The following is an 18,693-nucleotide window of genomic DNA, read 5'->3' on the forward strand; positions in this document are numbered from 1 at the left end:
GTCGACAGCTCGATTCCCAGTCAGAGCACATGCCCAGGTTGTGGGCCCGATTCCCAGTGGGGGGCATGCAGGAGGTGGCCAATTGATATTCTCTCTCATCAATGTTTCTATCTTTCTCTCCCTCTCCCTTCCCTCTAAAACCAATAAGAAAAAAATAATTTAAAAAATTATAAATTTTATTTATTTATTGTTGAAAGTATTATAGATGTCTCCCCTTTTTTCCCCATTGACCCCCCATCCTCCTCACTCCCACCCTCCTCCTGCTTTCCCCCAAACTAATGTCTGTGTTCCATTGGTTGTGCACATATGCATATAAGTTCTTTGGTTTATCTTTTCCCACCCCTCCATCCCCCATCCCTCTGAGGTTTGTCAGTCTGTTCCCTACTTCCATGACTCTAGATCTATTTTGTTTGATAGCTTATTTTGTTCATGATAAACCATCAATAAGTGAGATCATATACCTTTTTCTACCTGGCTTATTTCCCTCAATTTGTTTTTAAAAAGAGAGCAATTTAGAACCTTAGCATAAAAAGGCTGCCACTTTTCAGATAATTTTATACCAAATTTGACTGCTGGGAATATTGCCAGGAAATCGGGTAGTAAGTCAAATTAAAGAATAACCTTAAAACAAAAGAAAGTGCTGATGAAATCCATTCTATACAAGAATTAGGAAAGGTTAAAAACAAAAAGGATAAAACTAAACAAAAATAAGCATTTTATGAAAGTAAAGAAAGTAAATTTGGATATATTCTATAACCTAGATTATTAAGTAACATTAAACAAAAATCATTTTTAATCTCACCTGTTTCATTGCTGTTTCGCCTATTTTATCGGAATGTTTTCTAATGCTTTCCAAAAAGTCCTTGAGATCAGACATGGAGATTTCTTTAATATCCTCACGGAGTTTAGGAAGATTTTCTATCATTAGCTGACAAAACCGGTATTGACTAACCCGGGGAAAATACACATTCTCTAATTGTTCCATAGTTTTTAGAGCAGAATAATACCTGTGAGAAGTTAAGAAGAAAGCTCTATAAAGTCCTTATCATATTTTACAAATAATTACAAATAATTTATCAGTCTAACAGTCCCATCAAAAAGGTCATAGTTATAGGTACAACAAACATTTCTATTTACTAATAAGCACAAACTATAAACCATAAGAACAAGCTGCAAACTGAAAATTCATGGCTTACAATAACATACAACTTCATTTCACTTCATCTAAATCTGTAACATCACAAGCATTATCATAGTAATAACAATATCTAAATGTATAATAATTCCAAATTTAAAAATTAGAATATTTATTTGATATGTGATTTCATTAATCTCTCCCATCCACACACCATCCCCATCAAAAAATACAAAGTACAGATTTAATTTACAGTAAAATATACTTTAAGAAACTTTAAAAATAATTTTAACTAAGATAATTAGAAATAATGTTGTCACAAAAAACAAATTAAAAAATTGATTTTTTTTTTACATTTCAACAAATATTTACTGAATGCCTATTAGCTATCAGGCAATGGTGACATGTTGTGTATACAGCAATCAATAAAGTATAGCTTGTAGCCCTGGCTGGTTTGGCTCAGCGGTTAGAGCGTCGGCCTGCGGTCCTGAGAGACCCGGGTTCGGTTCCCGCTAAGGGCATGTACCTCGGTTGCAGTTTGTCCCCGGCCCTGGTTGGTTGTGCGGGTGGCAGCCACTCGATGTGTTCCTTTCACATCGATGTTTCTCTCTCTCTCTCTGTTCCTCTCTCTCCCTCCCACTCTACCTGAACAAAAAAAAAATGTAAAAATGTCCTCGGGTGAGGATAAAAAAAAAATAAAATAAAAAAAAAATAAAGTATAGCTTGTACCCTAGAAAAACTAACATATAATTTCATATACACACTTCAGTTTTCTCTAGATGTCTATGGCAGATATTACTATTATCTATACATGAGAAAACTGAAACACAGAGAAAGGGCATATAATTTGGTGAAGATACTATAATGGATAGTAGGCCTTGAATTTTCCAAAATTGTCAATATCCTGCAATAATATTTGCTACCAAAATCCATTTAAGAGTAGGCAGAGGATTTTTTAAATTAATCAAATAACATTCTATGCCTTCACAGTGTTTTAGATATTAAAATGAGAAAAGGCCCTATCTAAAAACAAACCAAAAAAGTAATATATAAGTAAACTAAAAACACAGAACGTTGAAAAGCTATTTAATTCTCACCCGAGGATATTTTTCCATCGATTTTTAGATACAGAGGGAGGGAGGGAGTGTGTGTGGGGGGAGAGAGAGAGAGAGAGAGAGAGAGAGAAAAGCATCAATGTGAGAGAGACACAGTGATTGGTTGCCACCCACATGTGCCCTGGCCCAGGCTGGAGATCAAACCTGCAACCCAGACACGTGCCCTTGACTGGAAATCTTGTACCTGCAACCCTTGGATCCATAAGCTGACCCTCCAATCACTGAGCCAAACCAACCAGGGCTGAAAAGCTACTTAAAGATATTTATTGGTTTTCTAACTTAGATACTCTCAAAGGCAGAATATATTTTGCAGACTATCACAAAATTGTAACACTAATTTAAAAATTACACCTGTCCAGCTGGTGTGGCTCAGCAGTTGAGCGTCAACCCATGCACCAAGAGGTCGCCGGTTCGATTCCCAGTCAGAACACATGCCCAGGTTGTGGGCCCGATCCCCACTGGGGGGCATGCAGGAGGCAGCCAATCACTGTTCTCTCTCATTGATGTTTCTGTCTCTCCCTCTCATTTCCTCTCTCTCTAAAAAATCAATAAAGGAACAAATAAATAAATAAAATAAAAACTACACCTAAATTTTATCATGCTTATCTAAAATCACTAGAACTGTTATAATATAAACAATATTATAAAAATATACATTTGGCCCTGGCCGGTTTGGCTCAGCGGTTAGAGCATCGGCCTGCAGTCTGGAGAGACCCAAGTTCGGTTCCCGCTAAGGGCACATACCTCGGTTGCAGTTTGTCCCCGGCCCTGGTTGGGTTGTGTGGGTGGCAACCACTCGATGTGTCCCTTTCACATCGATGTTTCTCTCTCTCTCTCTCCCCCTCCCACTCTATCTGAACAAAATATCGAAAAATGTCCTCGGATGAGGATAAAAAAAATAAAAATAAGAAAAAAATTTTTTAAAATATATATATATATACACATTTGGCCAGAAATGAACATCTTTAGGTGAAGGTATGGGTAGAGAGATATCATTACAGTGATTCTGATTATACCTAAAACATTACAGATTTAGATGATGTGAAATAATGAATAATATATTTTCAGAGTATAATAACGTTTTCACTTATTTATTTTTCTTTATTGATTTTAGAGAGAGGAAAGGAGAGGGAGAGAGAGAGAGAAACATCAATGAGAGTGAACATCGACTGGCCGCCTCTTGTATGTCCCACTCTGGGGATCGGGCTCACAACCTGGGAATGTGCTCTAACTGGGAATTGAACCAGCGATCTCTTGGTACATGGGTCAACGCTCAAACATTGAGCCACACCAGCTGGGCTATAATAACATTTTAGATACAGTATTTCAGTCAACAGTCAAAATTGGTCCTGGTCTATTGCCTGATTTGATTTAAATTAGGAATACCCCAAAAGTATTCTCTGTATAACAGGTTAACAGGTATGCCTTCTGAAAAATCATGGTAATACTTATAATGTGTTTGAAATCGTAAGTGATAGATACTAAATGAAAAGTATTACCAGTAGTTTTTGCAACATACCACAATCAACTGACTTCATAACACAAACGTGCCTTCTTTCATCCCATTCATCTCTCACCTCCCACCCTGGATTTCCCTGTTTCATTGAGGCATGAGACATCACACAACCTTCCAAGCACCCACACACACAACCCAAAAATGTGAACAACTAGTGCGTATGGTTACATGCTTAAGTAATGAGAAAAGGAAACCAGAATATTAATTCTCCTTTCCTCCTCCTGCATGGAAAGTTTTGACTTACAATATTTAATATAAACTGCCCAAATTTCTTTGAAAGTGATCAATATTAAGCATTGGCTAATTCAGTAACTCAACTTCATATTTACTCTCCCAAATTTCCTGTCTCATCTCTCTTTCCCTCAATCCTGCTTCTCAGTTTCCCTAGGATTATACTCCTTAAAAATGTAGAAAATAGCCCTGGCCAGTTTGGCTCAGTGGTTGGAGCGTCAGCCCAAGGACCTATCTGAAGATAAATGGAAAAGTACCCTCGGGTGAGAAATTTTTTTTAAATGTAGAAACTATATGTAAGGTTATAGCTCAGGCTTTGCTCTGGGAGGCCCACACAAAGTTTATAATCTCAGAAAGAGAGCAAAAGTCAGAGACTAGATTAGGATCCTTTCTAAAATTTAGCCATTCATCTAAGCTCTATCTAATTCAAAATGTAAACATAATTTGCATAATAGATTACCACTTCTCTTTTGGTAAACATGATGGTGTTTTAAAATTTATGTTTTCTCTCATAGCTATTTCTATATATCTCTCTCTCTCTCCTTTCCTCTCTCTCTAAAAGTCAATAAAGAAAAAATATTTTTTAAAAAGCCCAGCTGGCCCTGGCCAGTTTGGCTCAGCGGTTAGAGCACTGGCCCGCAGACTGGAGAGTCCCGGGTTCGGTTCCCACTAAGGGCACGTACCTTGGTTGCCGTTTGTCCCCGGCCCCGGTTGGGGTCGCGTGGGTGGCAACCACTTCATGTGTCTCCCTCACATGGATGTTTCTCTCTCTCTCTCTCTCTCTCTCTCTCTCTCTCTCTCTCTCTCTCTCCCCCTCCCTCCCTCCCTCCCTCCCTCCTCTCCCCTTCCTGCTCTATCTGAAGATAAATGCAAAAAAAAAAAAAAAAAGTCCTTGGGTGAGGATTAAAAAAAAAAAGCCCGGCCAGTGTGACTCAGTGATTGAGCGTCAACCCATGCACCAATAGGTCATCAGTTCGATTCCCAGTCAGGGCACATGCCCAGGTTGTGGGCCCAGTCCCTGGTGGGGGGCATGCAGAAGGCAGCCAATTGATGTTCTCTCTCATCAGTGTTTCCATCTCTCTCTCTCTCCTTTCCCCTCTCTCTAAAAATCAATAAAGAAAAAATATTTTAAAAATGATAACAGTTAACCCATAACCACTTGAAAAATATAAAAACTATATTAAAAAAATAAGGCACCCATGATCTGGTGCTATCAGGTAGTAATTGCCTCAGTAACACTCGGCCACATTTATATCCAGTCATAATCTATAACATTTCCACTCTGGTATGTTCATATCCTATTTGACAATATATCATGAAATTTATCTTTAATTAAAATTATTTAGAAGCAGATTATTACCCTATATGTAAGTCTATCATAATGATGTCCTAATTGTTGGAATTTTAAGTGTCTGATTTATGTTTTAAAAAAATAATCCTATAGTAAATTTCCCTCTGTTGCCTCATACTTCAGACTTTCCTAAAATCTCTTAAACAAGCAGCATCTGGCCTCTGTGTAACCCATACCTCTTATTAAGTGGCCCCAGACCCAGCACTAGCAACAGCAAGCCTTGGTTCAAAATGTGGCCTCTCCTGGGGACCTCTAAGCCCAGCACAAGTAGCAGCCATCTCCAGGTCACTGTAACTTGTGCCAGGTGGCCCCAGGCAGGGCACCGGTAGTAGCTGACCCTGCACCTCGAGGGAGAGAGACCCCAGAGCCAGTGCACTCAGTGGAAAGTTTTAGACCACGCTGGATTACAACCCTCCTATCTCCACAAGTGATGCCTGGGGGTCAATTCCTCCCAGTGACACCAACAGCAATCAAGGCTCAAATGCAAAAGGAAAGTACACACAGCCCATACAGGGCCAAACATGGAACACCCACCTCAGGTAACTGGGGAGGGTGCGTCACTAGGTCCCACAGAACACCTATTACACAAGGTCACTCTACCAAGTCCAGGAGACATAGAATCTCTACCTAAAACATAGGAAAGCAGCCAAAATGTGGAGACAAAGAAACAGGTCCCAAATTAAAGAACAGGAGCAATGTCCAGAAAAAGAACTAAATGAAATGGAGGCAAGCAAACTACCAGATACAGACTTCAAAATAATGGTTATAAGGGTACTCAAGAAATTTAGCGAGAACTTCAACAGCATGACAAAGGTCATAGAACCCATAAAAAAGAACCAGCCAGAATTGAAGGATATACTAACTGAAATGAAGAATAAGTGACAGGAAATCAATAGTAGAGCAGATAAAGCTGGGACTCAAATCAGTAATTTGGAATATAAGGAAGCAAAAAACACCTAATCAGAACAGCAAAAAGAGAAAAGAATAACAAAAATTGTCTCTGGGACAACTTAAAGCATATCAACATTTTCATCATAGGGGTGCCAGAAGGAGAAGAGAGAAAGCAAGAAATTGAAAACCTATATGAAAAAATAATGACAGAAACTTCCCTGACCTGGTGAATGAAATAGACATACAAGTCCAAGAAGTGCAGAGAGTTCCAAACAAGATGAACCCGAACAGGTCCACAGCAAGACACATCATAATTAAAATGTCAGCAAGAGAAAAGCAGTTAGATACCAACAAGGGAGCTCCTATAAGACTGTCAACTGATTTCTCAACAGAATCTACAGACCAGAAGGGACTGGCAAGAAATATTTAAAATGATGAAAAGCAAGCACTTATAACCAAGATTACTGTAACCAGAAAAGCTATCATTTACAACTGAAGAATGGCTTCCCAGACAAGAGAAAGCTAAAAGAGTTCATCACCACCAAACCAGTATTACATAAATATTAAAGGGTCTTCTTAAAATGGCAATAAATACATATCTATCACCAACTGAATCTAAAAAACAAAATAAACAAACAAGCAGAGTAGAAACGTATTCATAGACACAGAGAACATTTTGACAATTGGCAGATGGGAGGGGAAGTTGGGGGGAAGGGTGAGAAAGATGAAGGAATTAAGAAGTACAAATTGGTTGTTACAGAACAGTCATGGGGATGTCAAGTATAACATAAGGAATATAGTCAATAATATTCTTATAACTATGTATGGTATCATATGGGTGCAAGATGTATCAGGATGATCACTTATTAATTATATAATGTCTAGTCACTAGGATGTACACCTGAAACTAATATAATATTGTATGTCAACAGTAATTTAAAAATTAAATATATTTTTAAAATGTAAATACCAAAATATTGCCTTAAAAGAGATAAAATTTTTTTCCCCTTTAAAAAGGAAGGACGACTTTCCACAACAAATAATATATATAAAGGAGAGACAGGGAATGGCAAATAGGGAATGTGATGACTGTTTTTTTCTCAACAAACACATAGAACTATTTTTGGATCTTTACAATATGAGAATGTACAATTTTGATAGAAAAAAGAATATATTAAAAATATATACATAAGCCTGGTCACTGTGGCTCAGTGAACTGAGTGTCATCCCAAGGACTGAGAGGTCCCAGTTCAATTCCCGGTCAGTGCACATGCGTGGGCTCAATCCCCCAGTAGGAGGCATGCAGGAGGTAGCCAATCGATGTTTCTCTCTCATATTGATGTTTTTGTCCCTCTCTCCCTTCCACTCTCTCTAAAAAATAATAAAAACATATTAAAAAATAAAAATGTATACATAAATAAAATACATTCAGAATAGTTTATAGCTCATGTATTAGTAAGGAAAGAAATCATTCTACTAATTACTACCAATTGATAAAGCCTAATAAAATTTAATGTGTAGCACTAAAAAAACAAAAAGATCTTTGAGAATTGATTTATATATAATGTGTTGTGATAAATAAATAGTTATTTATAAACTAAGAGGAAATCATTATTTCCCTTTTCAAAATGTGTCTCATTTATTCTGATTTTTCTCTTTTACTTTAAAATTGTTCATATTTAGGGGCTTCCAGTCAAGGTGGCAGAGTAGGTAAACATGGTGCTTCCTCCTCCCATGAACACATTCAAATTACAGCTAAACTACTGAACAACCATCATTGAGAACCTCCTGAAGTCTAGCTGAACAGAAGTCCAATAACTAAGGATATACAGAAGCCACATGGAAATTGGTAGGAGGGGTAGAGACAGAATGAGCTGGTCCCAAACCCATGTGTGGTGTTTAAAAATCTGGAGAGATATCTCAGCTGTGAGGGTTCCCCACTGAGGAACAAGGGGTCCCAGCCCCAGACCAGGCTGCCCAGTCTAGTGTTCCAGTGCCTGGAAGAGAAGTCCCTATAACTTCTGGCTGTAAAATCCATTGAGGATTGTGATGAGTGAAACAGAGGACTTCTAGAATCACAGGAGTTCCTCCTAAAGGACTAGACCATAGACTTACCCTTTGACGGACTCCCTTACTCTAAGCTCCAGCACTGGGGCAGCAGGTCAGAAACTGCCAGGGACATATGGGGAGGAACTGGATTATCTGGCTAGCTTCAGGATGAGGGCTGGAGGGGCACCTTTCACCCAGAGAGTAGTGCTTAGTTACCTTAGTTACTTACAAAAGAGCTCTCAATAGAAACGTTGAAGGAATTTGCACGAAATATTAAAAGTGATGAAAAACAAGGATTTACAGCCAATATTATTTTACCCAGCAAAGTTATCATTTAGAATCTAAGGATAGATAAAGAGTTTCCCAGATAAGAAAAAGCTAAAGGAGTCCATCACCACCAAACTAGTATTCAAGGAATAGAGAAGGAAGAGTGGGAGGGGGAGGGGGAGAAGAAGAGAAGACGGCAAAGGAGGAGGAGGAGGAGGAGAAGACAAAAAATGAAGAAGGAATAAGAAGGAAGAAAAAGAGATAAAAAATATAAATAAAATGGCAGTAACTACACATCTATCAACAATTTGTTCAAATGTCAATTAATTAAATGTTCCAATCAAAAGAGAGTGTGCCCTGGCTGGTGCAGCGCATTGGCCCATGGACCAAATGGTCACAGGTTCCATCCCTGGCTCTGGTCAGGGCACGTGTTTCTCTCATGTCGATGTCTCTCTCTCTCCCCCTCCCTCCCTCCCTTCTGCTCTCTCTAAAAATATAAATGGAAAAAATATTCTTGGGTGAGGATTAACAACAACAACAAAAGACACAGGGTCACTGAATAGATAAAACAAGACCCTTACATATGCAGCCTACCAAAAGACTTACTTCAGATCAAAAGAAACACCAAGACTGAAAGTAAAGGGAGGAAAAAAGATATTTCATGTAAATGGAAACAACAAAAAAAGCTGGGGCAGCAATACTTTCACCAGACAAACCAAAGGCTATAACAAGAGACAAAGAAGGATCCAATGCCACTTCCTAAAATTTATCCAAAGAAACACAAAACACTATTTTGAAAAAGACATATGCATCCATATGTTCACTGCAGCATTACTTACAATAGCCACCTAAGTATCCATCAAAAGACGAATGGATAAAGAAGTGGTACATATATACAGTGAAATATTACTCAGCCATAAAAAGTAATAAAATCTCACCATCTGCAACAACATGGATGGATTTGGAGGGTATTATATGCTAAGTGAAATAAGTCAAACAGAGAAAGATAAATACCATATGATTTCACTTTTATGTGGAATCTAAAAAACAAAATAAACAAAACAGAAACAAACTTACAGATACAGAGAACATTTTCATGGTTGTCAATGGGGGTTGGAAGGATGGGTGAAAAAGTGAAAGGAATTAAGATGTACGAATTGGGCCCTGGCCAGTGTTAGAGCATCAGCCATGCACCATAGGGTCCCGGGTTCAATTCCCAGTCAAGGGCACATACCTGGGTTGTAGGTTCAATCCCTGGCCCAGTCAGGGCATGTACAGGATACAACCAATCAGTGTGTCAATGTTTCTCTTACATCGATGTTTCTGTTTCTCTTTCTCTCTCTCTCCCCTCCCTCCTACCCTTCCACGCTCTCTAAAAATTAATGGAAAAAGTATCCTCGGGTGACCATTAACAACAACAACAAAAAAGAAAGTACAAATTGGTAGTTACAAAACAGTCATGGAGATGTAAAATATACCATAGGGGATATAGTTAATAATATTATACAGTAATAACTATATAGTGTCAGATGGTAACTAGATGCATCAGGGTGATCACTCCATTAGTTATATAAACACCTAAACCCTATGTTGTACACCTGAAACTAATATAATATTGTGTGTCAGCTATAATTAAAAAATAAACTGTTAGCCCTGGCTGGTTTGGCTCAGTAGTTAGAGTGTTGGCCCGTGGACCAGAGTCCTGAGTTCGGTTCCCACTAAGGGCACATACCTTGGTTGCAGTTTGTCCCTGGTCCTGGTTGGGGTCATGTGGGTGGCAACCAGTCGATGTCTCTCTTGCATTGATGTTTCTCGCTCTCTCTCTCTTCCTCCCTCTCTTCCTTCCACTCTATCTGAACAAAAATGCAAAAGTGTACTCGGGTGAAGGTAAAAAATAAAAAAAATAAACCGTTCATCGTTAAAACACTTTAAATATTAGTACACCTAATGTTTCTAAGGCAATCAATAAACTACTTCAAATTATTTTATTTTACTTTTCACTGGTCATTTATTCATTTGTGTTATAAAACAGAACATGAACTACACTAGCCCAGATTGTCAAAATGTAACTACCCACACTTTGCTTTCACTTATGGACCCACAATACGCACTTAGCCTTTGATTGTACGCAATGTCAATGTTGGTAAATTAATCAATAACTTTTTATTCCTGTTTAGTTGTCTATTTATCCCTTATCAATATGATCAATCTTTCATATCTATTATATAGGGTAAGGATCCACAAATAAATGGCTAGGAATTGTTTTATTGAATGATCCTGATGGGCAAACTGCATGAACAAAGTATAAAGGTAGAAAGCAAACTTCATGTGATTCACTATAATTTACAGCAAGTTTAAACATGGCTTCAGTAATAGGAAAAAAGAAAAGATTCTTATTAAAAACAATTAGAAAAGAAACCAACTCACCTTTTTGCACTCATCTGTTCTTTTAGCTTACTGTACATTTCCAGCACTGCATTAAAAAATATAACTTACTTTAGCTTTCGAAAATGAAAAATAATTTTTTGAGAAATGAAAACTATTAAGGAAGGGAACGGCATATTATAAATTCATTAATTTTCTCTATACTTTGATTTAGGCTTACATTTTCAAATAAAATTTTATACTTCAAGTAAATAAGAACATTTTAATTTTTACATATATCAAATATTATATTCTATGTATTACCACATTTTATTAAACTTGGAACACTTGCATATGTTGACACATATAACTGAGACATTAACCTACTAACAGATATCCTATTCAGAAACTTGCTATTATAATATCTCTTCCCTGCAGTGGAATCGGAAGTTTGGACTTTAGTTATTTGAGAAAGTTGAGTGACAGTGAGATTGAGTCAATATACCAAATAATATAACTGTGTTATAGCTCACTAAACAAAATTTTGTAACAAATCCACAAGAAAGAAAAACCTCAAAAGCTTACAGCAAACAGTGAATTATAATAAAGGCATAAACAAACACAACAAAACATCTTCATTTGTTTTATCATTTCTATCAAAGGTTCAGAAATGCAATTATTCAATAAAACTGTTATCAGCTTCAGCAAGATGACATACTACTACCAAAAAGGTTTTAATGAAACTATATACATTACTATTCATCCTTAGTAGAATTTCAAAGTATAAAGTGAGTGAATATATTAGTACTGGTTCATCAAGCCACCTCCAAAGATAGAGACAATTTTTTTCCAGAGTTTTCTATAGCTTTATGGCTACCCTCCAGGGTCTTCAAGTTTACAAAAGATACTGTTTACTTGTCTGAAAACCATAAAAACTGCAAGGGTGGCTATAGCGAACCTGTCCTAATTCTGTAGGCTGTACATCACTATCAGAGTCCCTATACATAATGCAGTATTTCTCACATTTCCAACCAAAACATCAGAGTAAATATATACCTAGGAAAGAACCTAAAACTGCTGCTACAAGTATAAACTTGCTTTGTAATCTCCTGTTTTATCTCAACAATTTATGTAAATTTACATCTACCTTCTATTATTTCTGTATTCTTTTCATATAAAAATGTACTTTCCTCGCCCTGGCCAGTTTGGCTCAGCAGTTAGAGCATCGGCCTGCGGCCCAGAGAGACCCGGGTTCGGTTCTGGCTAAGGGCACGTACCTCAGTTCCAGTTTGTCCCCGGCCCTGGTTAGGTCGTTCGGGAGGCAGCCACTCGATGTGTCCCTTCACGTCAATGTTTCTCTCTCTCTCCCTCCCACTCTATCTGAACAAAAAATAAAAAAAAGGCCTCGGGTGAGGATTAAAAAAAAAAAAGTACTTTCCTCAAATATAATCAAGTAAAACGAATGCACCAGAAAATGCATTGTTTACCTTGTGATTTCATCTATCCTCTCATACTTCTAATCTAATGAGGAGTTAAGCAATTGTACAGTAATTGATGGCTTGTCTTTATTCAGATAAATTATAGGATCCTTCAGAGCTGAGACTATGTCATTTCCAACTTTATATTTCCAATGTCCACCATAATTCCTTACATAAGAAAGTATTTGTAAGAGGATAATTAGAGAGAAGGATAGACAGAGGAAAGGACGTAGTTCTGGACATGGCTATTAGGAATACAATGTTTACGTGAACTCAGATTTCATTCCCAGCAGAGTATCAGTAACAAAAATTTAACCTCTACTTCCTTTATTTCTCTATTTCAAATAGACCACTAGGTGGATAAGCTGAATTCAGCTCTTTTGCATTCCATCAGTACCTAGTTTTGTAGGCTTATTACCATTTAGGGACAAACCATTCAAACTTAGAGACTGTCTTTATGGCTATGTCAGTGTAACTGATGGTGGCAAAGAGGTATTGCTAAACTTTATTATAAGTAAAGTAGGGTTCTTAATCCTGAAACCTAACATAATGAGCAGATATCCTGGGTCCATCAGAGATTAAACTGAGTAGAATTCCAGTAATTCTAAAAAAAAGAAAAAGCTATTCTCACAAGTCAGAAAACAATTTTTTAGCTAATAAGATCTGCTGACAGTTTTAACATATAATTTGTATTCTAAGCTAACTTTACATTATAAACAGGACAAAAATAGTTGTTCATATGGAAAATCATAAAATAATTAATACAAGAATAAACTGTGTTTCATGTACTCACAATTGTAAACCTACTTTTGCCCTCCCCTGTATAATTATTATAGACAAAGCATCTCATTCTATTCCCCAGGATATGGAGGTTCCAGCTCTTTCCTAAAAAAATGTTTAAATGGGATATTGAGTTTAATTTATCTTACTATATTAAGAAAAAGATGACACGTACACCTGCTTCCTTCTGTTTGAACAGGATACATCTGGGTGAAGAAAATATTGATTTGTTTCTTCACAATTTATCAATGTCCCCGTAATATATGAGCCCTAACAGAGAGTCCAGAACCTTACAAACCTAACAAGTCAGTCTTTCCAAAATATAGGTAGAGAGGCAAGAATGAAGAAGGGAGAAGACCTACCACTTTGGGATGTTTCCTTACCTTATCAGCAAAATGAGATTGTGAGCAAAGTAAACCAACCTGCTTAAATATAGGTAAAATTATAGGTAAATTAGGACAAGGCAAGAAAATGTAATCCAAATACACTCTCCCCAGTATTCTGAGGAAAAACAAAGTGGAGGAGGAGGTGATTATGCACAAAAGACAAATGAGGCAAAGAGGAAACGGAAAGGAAATTCTCAGAGACTGATGTGGCAGATCATGAAACGGGGCTTTGTAATAGAGGAAAATCATGAAAATCAGGGAGCAAAGTAGAGATAACCATAGGCTTTGGGGGGTAATCACCAAATATCTATAATTCCCATAATGCATAATAAATATACTATCATTAAATTATCATTTTACCAAGCCAATGTAACGTTATAGACAAATTTAACTCACCTGGAAGGCACAACTGCAATTTTTCTACTACAGTTGTAATATTCCTCTGCTGAATTCTGCATCGAATAATATCTTCTGTTTGGACTATCACCTTAGAAAAACAAGAAATGTTCATTTTTCAAACGAACAGTTAATTCACATCCACAAACTGGTACACAAATTATGTGTCATTTTCTTACCTCCTTTCCAGCATCTTGAAATCTTCGGTTAGTATCAGTAACTTGTACCTTAAAAATAATTTCACCTTAGTTAGACAAATATGCATAAAACTGCCCTGATGTAACTGCTCACCCTTGTAATCAGATCATGCTTCATGAGAAACTTTGAACAAAGAAATGCAAATTCAAATTAACTCTACAGCTTGAACTTGAACTTTTGATTGAAAAGGGCTTTTAACTTCAATTACTTATGACAGTTCTTTTTAACAGATTCTGTGGCAAACTTCTCAAATTTACTCAAGATTTTTGAACTTTACTTGCTTCTCTAAGTCTGTCAAACAATTCAAATCACTGACCCAATTGACCACTGGTCCCTTTTTGATAACTTCAATGAGGTCTATGTGCCATTCATTGTCTGTAGGAAATGGTGATTGCATTTTACGGTAATTAAACATTCATACTTTGCTGAATGCAAACACTGGGTGGTTGATTAACATCAAACACGGAAATCTCAATCCATAGCAACATTTTAATGCTGCAGGTGCAGGCAAAGCTCAACCTCAAATTTTCCCACATATTAAGTGACTCATTAGGTCATCATAGTAAAGAAGCACATTCTGTTTTATTAAAAATCTCATTAATTTTTGAACAAAGATGCTCAGTGACCTCATTGATGCTGTATTTGGTCTCTTGTCTGAACATCTTTTATATAATGGTTTTCTAATCATAACCTTTGGTAAACCAGGGTCATTCTGTCTGCTGAGCTCTCCAAATGTGAAGAAAAATAAATAGGACAATTCTTATAACTAAATATTTTGTATTCTGACTGAACAAATCCAGGTTTCATTTAATAAATAGTATTTGTCCCATGTGGCAGAAAATGTAGACCAACTTTCTTTAAGAAAATTACACACTGCTATTAACTAAAAATGTAGTTCCAATATCATTTAAAAACTTGGAGAATACAATTATATATAATAGTTTTTATATTTGGTTTTTATATTTGATTTTAAATTAAGGTTTCTATATGTGTACTAATTGTCATTTTAAAAATTCTAAAACTGATAACGAGGCCTTTCATTGTATGACGTTTTTAAGTCCATTTCCATGCATGGAAAAAAATCCTGTTAAGTTAATGCATTGCTTGCTTGACCAAAAAAGGGATTATTCCTGTCATTAGCATGACAACTGTGTTAATAAAACATGAAGCATTCCCAAATGTATAGACACTGATGTACTTGTTGAATGTAGCACAAATAATAATTTGTACATATGCTCTATAAACTAATACTTGAGTAATTCAATGACAGCAAAGATACAAAGAATTTTAACACGTTTCTTTTTTTTCTTTTTATTTTACTTATTGTTATTTTTATTTTATTATTATTTTTTTAAACATGTTTCTTACCTTCAGTTTTTCTGCATCAGTCCTTACTTTAAGGAGTTCTGTAATAGCATCCACAAAACCCTGATGATGAAAATTACACATCTTTTCAATTTCCTTGTCATGGTTACGGATACAAGCATCTAACTTTTCCATAAACTTCTTGTGTGCATTTGGTTGGTCATCATACACAGACCTGTTTGTATATATATAAAATAAAAAGCTAATGTTAATTTCCCAATTCACCAAAATTTATTCTTTAAGACTGATCTTTGCAATAGCTGATATCTTAAACTTAAATCTCTGAACAGATAAACTAGGTTGATAGTACTGCCACTAGTGGAAATAATTTGAATGAGCCCAGCCAGTATAGCTCAGAGTATTAAGCGTAGCCCCATGGACTGAGAGGTCCTGGTTTGATTCCCGGGTCAGGACACATGTCCTGGTTGTGGGCTCGATCCCCAGTAGGGAGCATGCAGGAGGCAGTCAATCTGTTTCTTTCTCACATCGATGTTTCTATCTCTCTCTCCCTTTATTTCTAAAAAATTAATAAAAACATATTTTAAAAAAAGAAATAATTTAAGTGAAAAATATTTAATTTCTTTTTGAACATGTTAACAGTAAAAGAGCCAAAAGTCCCCTAGATATATCACTAGTTTTCTGGAAATAAAAATATGAGGCTCAAACAAGAACCACTGAGTGAATGATTAAAGAATAAACGAACAGCCCTGGCCAGTTTGGCTCAGCGGTTAGAGCATTGGCCTGAGGTCCAGAGACCCGGGTTCGGTTCCAGCTAAGGGCATGTACCTCGGTTGCAGTTTGTCCCCAGCCCTGGTTGGGTGGTGCGGGTGGCAGCCACTCGATGTGTCCCTTTCACGTAGATCTCTCTCTCTCTCTCTCTCTCTCTCTCTCTCTCTCTCTCTCTCTCTCTCTCTCTCTCTCTCTCTCTCTCTTTCTCTCTCTCCCTCCCACTCTATCTGAACAAAAAATAATGAAAAAATGTCCTCGGGTGAGGATAAAAAAAAAAAGAATAAACGAACAAACTCCTTATTTCTACAGCATCTACTATGTGTTACAACATATTCTAAGTGCTTTACATAGTAACCCTTTAATCCTCACAATAAACTTACAATGTAGGTATTATTACCCTTGCTTTCCATATAAGCGACAGATTATATAACTGCTACATTTTTCCACAACTAGTGACAGCTGGGATATGAATCCTGGTAGTCTGGCTCTAAAAGTTCATATTCTCTAGTACAAGGTCATATTGCAGTCACCACAATGTTCTTTAAATATGACATACACATTCCTACTATATCTAAGCTCATGTTGTCTCCACATATAGGGCACCCCGCTCCCACCTCAGCATACAAAAAAGAATTAACCTTGCCTAAAGAAAGGTTTGGCCCTTGCCCTCAGATCCTGGGAGGCAAGCCTTTGGAATGTCCTGCCTGATAGATGCCTTTGTTTCCTTGGGGGCCTTGAGCAATGCCAAACAGTCTATGTTAACAATGTGATTTACAGTGAGGGGGAATGTTAGGCCATGGTATCAGCTCGGGGGGTGAGGGGGGGGGCTGGAGACTAAGGTCAGCAACACAGGCAGTTAGCCACATCTATGTGATCAACCCCAGTAAAAATCCTGTATACCACCCTGGCCGATTTGGCTCAGCGGTTAGAGCGTCGGCCCATGGACCAGAGAGTCCTGGGTTCGGTTCCCGATAAGGGCACGAACCTCGGTTGCGGTTTGTCCCCAGCCCCGGTAGGGGTCGTGTGGGTGGCAGCTACTTGATGTGTCTCTCTCACATTGGTGTTTCTCTCTCTCTCTCTCTTCCTCCTTCTCTCCCACCTGCTATATCTTAAGATAAATGCAAAAATGTCCTTGGGTGAAGATAAAAAATAAATCCTGGATACCAGGGCTGGGGTAAGCTTCCACTTGGCAACACTCTGTAAGTACTGACACACATCATTGCTGGGAGGTGTAAATGATGTCCAGACCACTCCATCGGAATACACAGCTGGAAGCTCCTGCCTGGAACTCTCCTAGACCCTGCCTTATAAGGCGTTTCCTCTTAAGAATTTTAATATGTACCCTTTTGCTGTTAACAAAGAGTAACTGATTCGTATAACAGCTTTGTTAAATTCTGTGAGTTCTAGTGAATTACTGAACCTAAGGGTGGTCTTTGTACCTTCCCCAAAATGTACTCCCCCAATCTGTTGCTCATTATTTGAGGTTTAGTTCAAGTCTCATTTCTTCCAATTGGCCTTTGTCAATCACTTTCATGCCAAATAATCTTTTCTCAGGCAGGACAGGTAAACATATAGTCCTTTCCATTAATTCTGACATGTGATTATATATGACTCTGCATTATAATTTAAATGTTTCAATTACATGCCATAGATTTTGTTTCTCTACATAGACCATAAGCTGCTGCTGCTGCTTCTTTTTGTTGTTGTTGTTAATCCTCACCTGAGGATATTTTTCCATTGATTTTTTAGATAGAGTAGAAGGGAGGGAATGTGGGAGGGGGGGAGAGAGAGAGAAACATTGATGTGAGAGAGACATATCGATTGGCTGCCTCCCATACAACCCCGACCGCGGCTGGGTATGGAACCTGCAACCCAGTATATACTCTTGACCAGGAATCAAACCTGAGACCCTTCAGTCTGAGAGCTGATGCTCTAACTGCTGAGCCAAACCATCCAGGGCAATTATAGGCTTCTTGAGGGCAGGCTCCACGATTTAGGTTTTTAATAAGTACCTATTATAATACTAGAGAAGACAATATAGGATAGCAGCCCTGGCCAGTTTGGCTCAGCAGTTAGAGCGTCGGCCCGTGGACCAGAGAGTCCCAGGTTCAGTTCCCGTTAAGGGCACATACCTCAGTTGCGGTTTGTCCCTGGCCCTGGTTGGGGTCGTGTGGGTGGCAACCAGTCGATGTGTCTCTCTCACATAAATATCTCTCTCTCGCTCTCTCAGCCCTCTTCTCCCTTCCTCTCTATCTGAAGATAAATGCAAAAAAAAAAAAAAATGTCCTCAGGTGAGAATTAAAAAAAATTTATATATATATATATATATATATATATATATATAGAGAGAGAGAGAGAGAGAGAGAGAGAGAGAGAGAGAGAATAGCAATTATTAAGTACTTGGGCTGTTAAGAGCTGAGCAAGAATTAGACTTTGATCTTG

The 18,693-nt window shown here is 37.5% G+C and overlaps 1 protein-coding gene across 7 annotated transcripts in view; it reads right to left on the minus strand.

Moving 5' to 3' along the window:
- EXOC6 (exocyst complex component 6) overlaps positions 1 to 18,693 on the minus strand; it is a 205,708-nt gene that overhangs the window by 133,932 nt on the left and 53,083 nt on the right. For 5 of the 7 annotated variants that reach the window (XM_036264683.1, XM_036264682.1, XM_036264687.1 and 2 more), the window contains exons 2-6: positions 15,526 to 15,697; positions 14,139 to 14,186; positions 13,960 to 14,050; positions 10,983 to 11,028; positions 803 to 1,007 (exon numbers count right to left, since the gene is read on the minus strand). In XM_036264683.1, coding sequence (XP_036120576.1) covers positions 803 to 1,007; positions 10,983 to 11,028; positions 13,960 to 14,050; positions 14,139 to 14,186; positions 15,526 to 15,697 — 562 coding nt within the window. Of the gene's footprint in view, positions 1 to 802; positions 1,008 to 10,982; positions 11,029 to 13,190; positions 13,208 to 13,959; positions 14,051 to 14,138; positions 14,187 to 15,525; positions 15,698 to 18,693 lie in introns of those variants that run through there. The other 2 variants (XM_036264688.1, XM_036264689.1) reach the window with 2 other exon arrangements.

Source organism: Molossus molossus, unplaced genomic scaffold, assembly GCF_014108415.1.
Source record: "Molossus molossus isolate mMolMol1 unplaced genomic scaffold, mMolMol1.p scaffold_m16_p_17, whole genome shotgun sequence".
NCBI classification, from domain to species: Eukaryota; Metazoa; Chordata; class Mammalia; order Chiroptera; family Molossidae; genus Molossus; species Molossus molossus.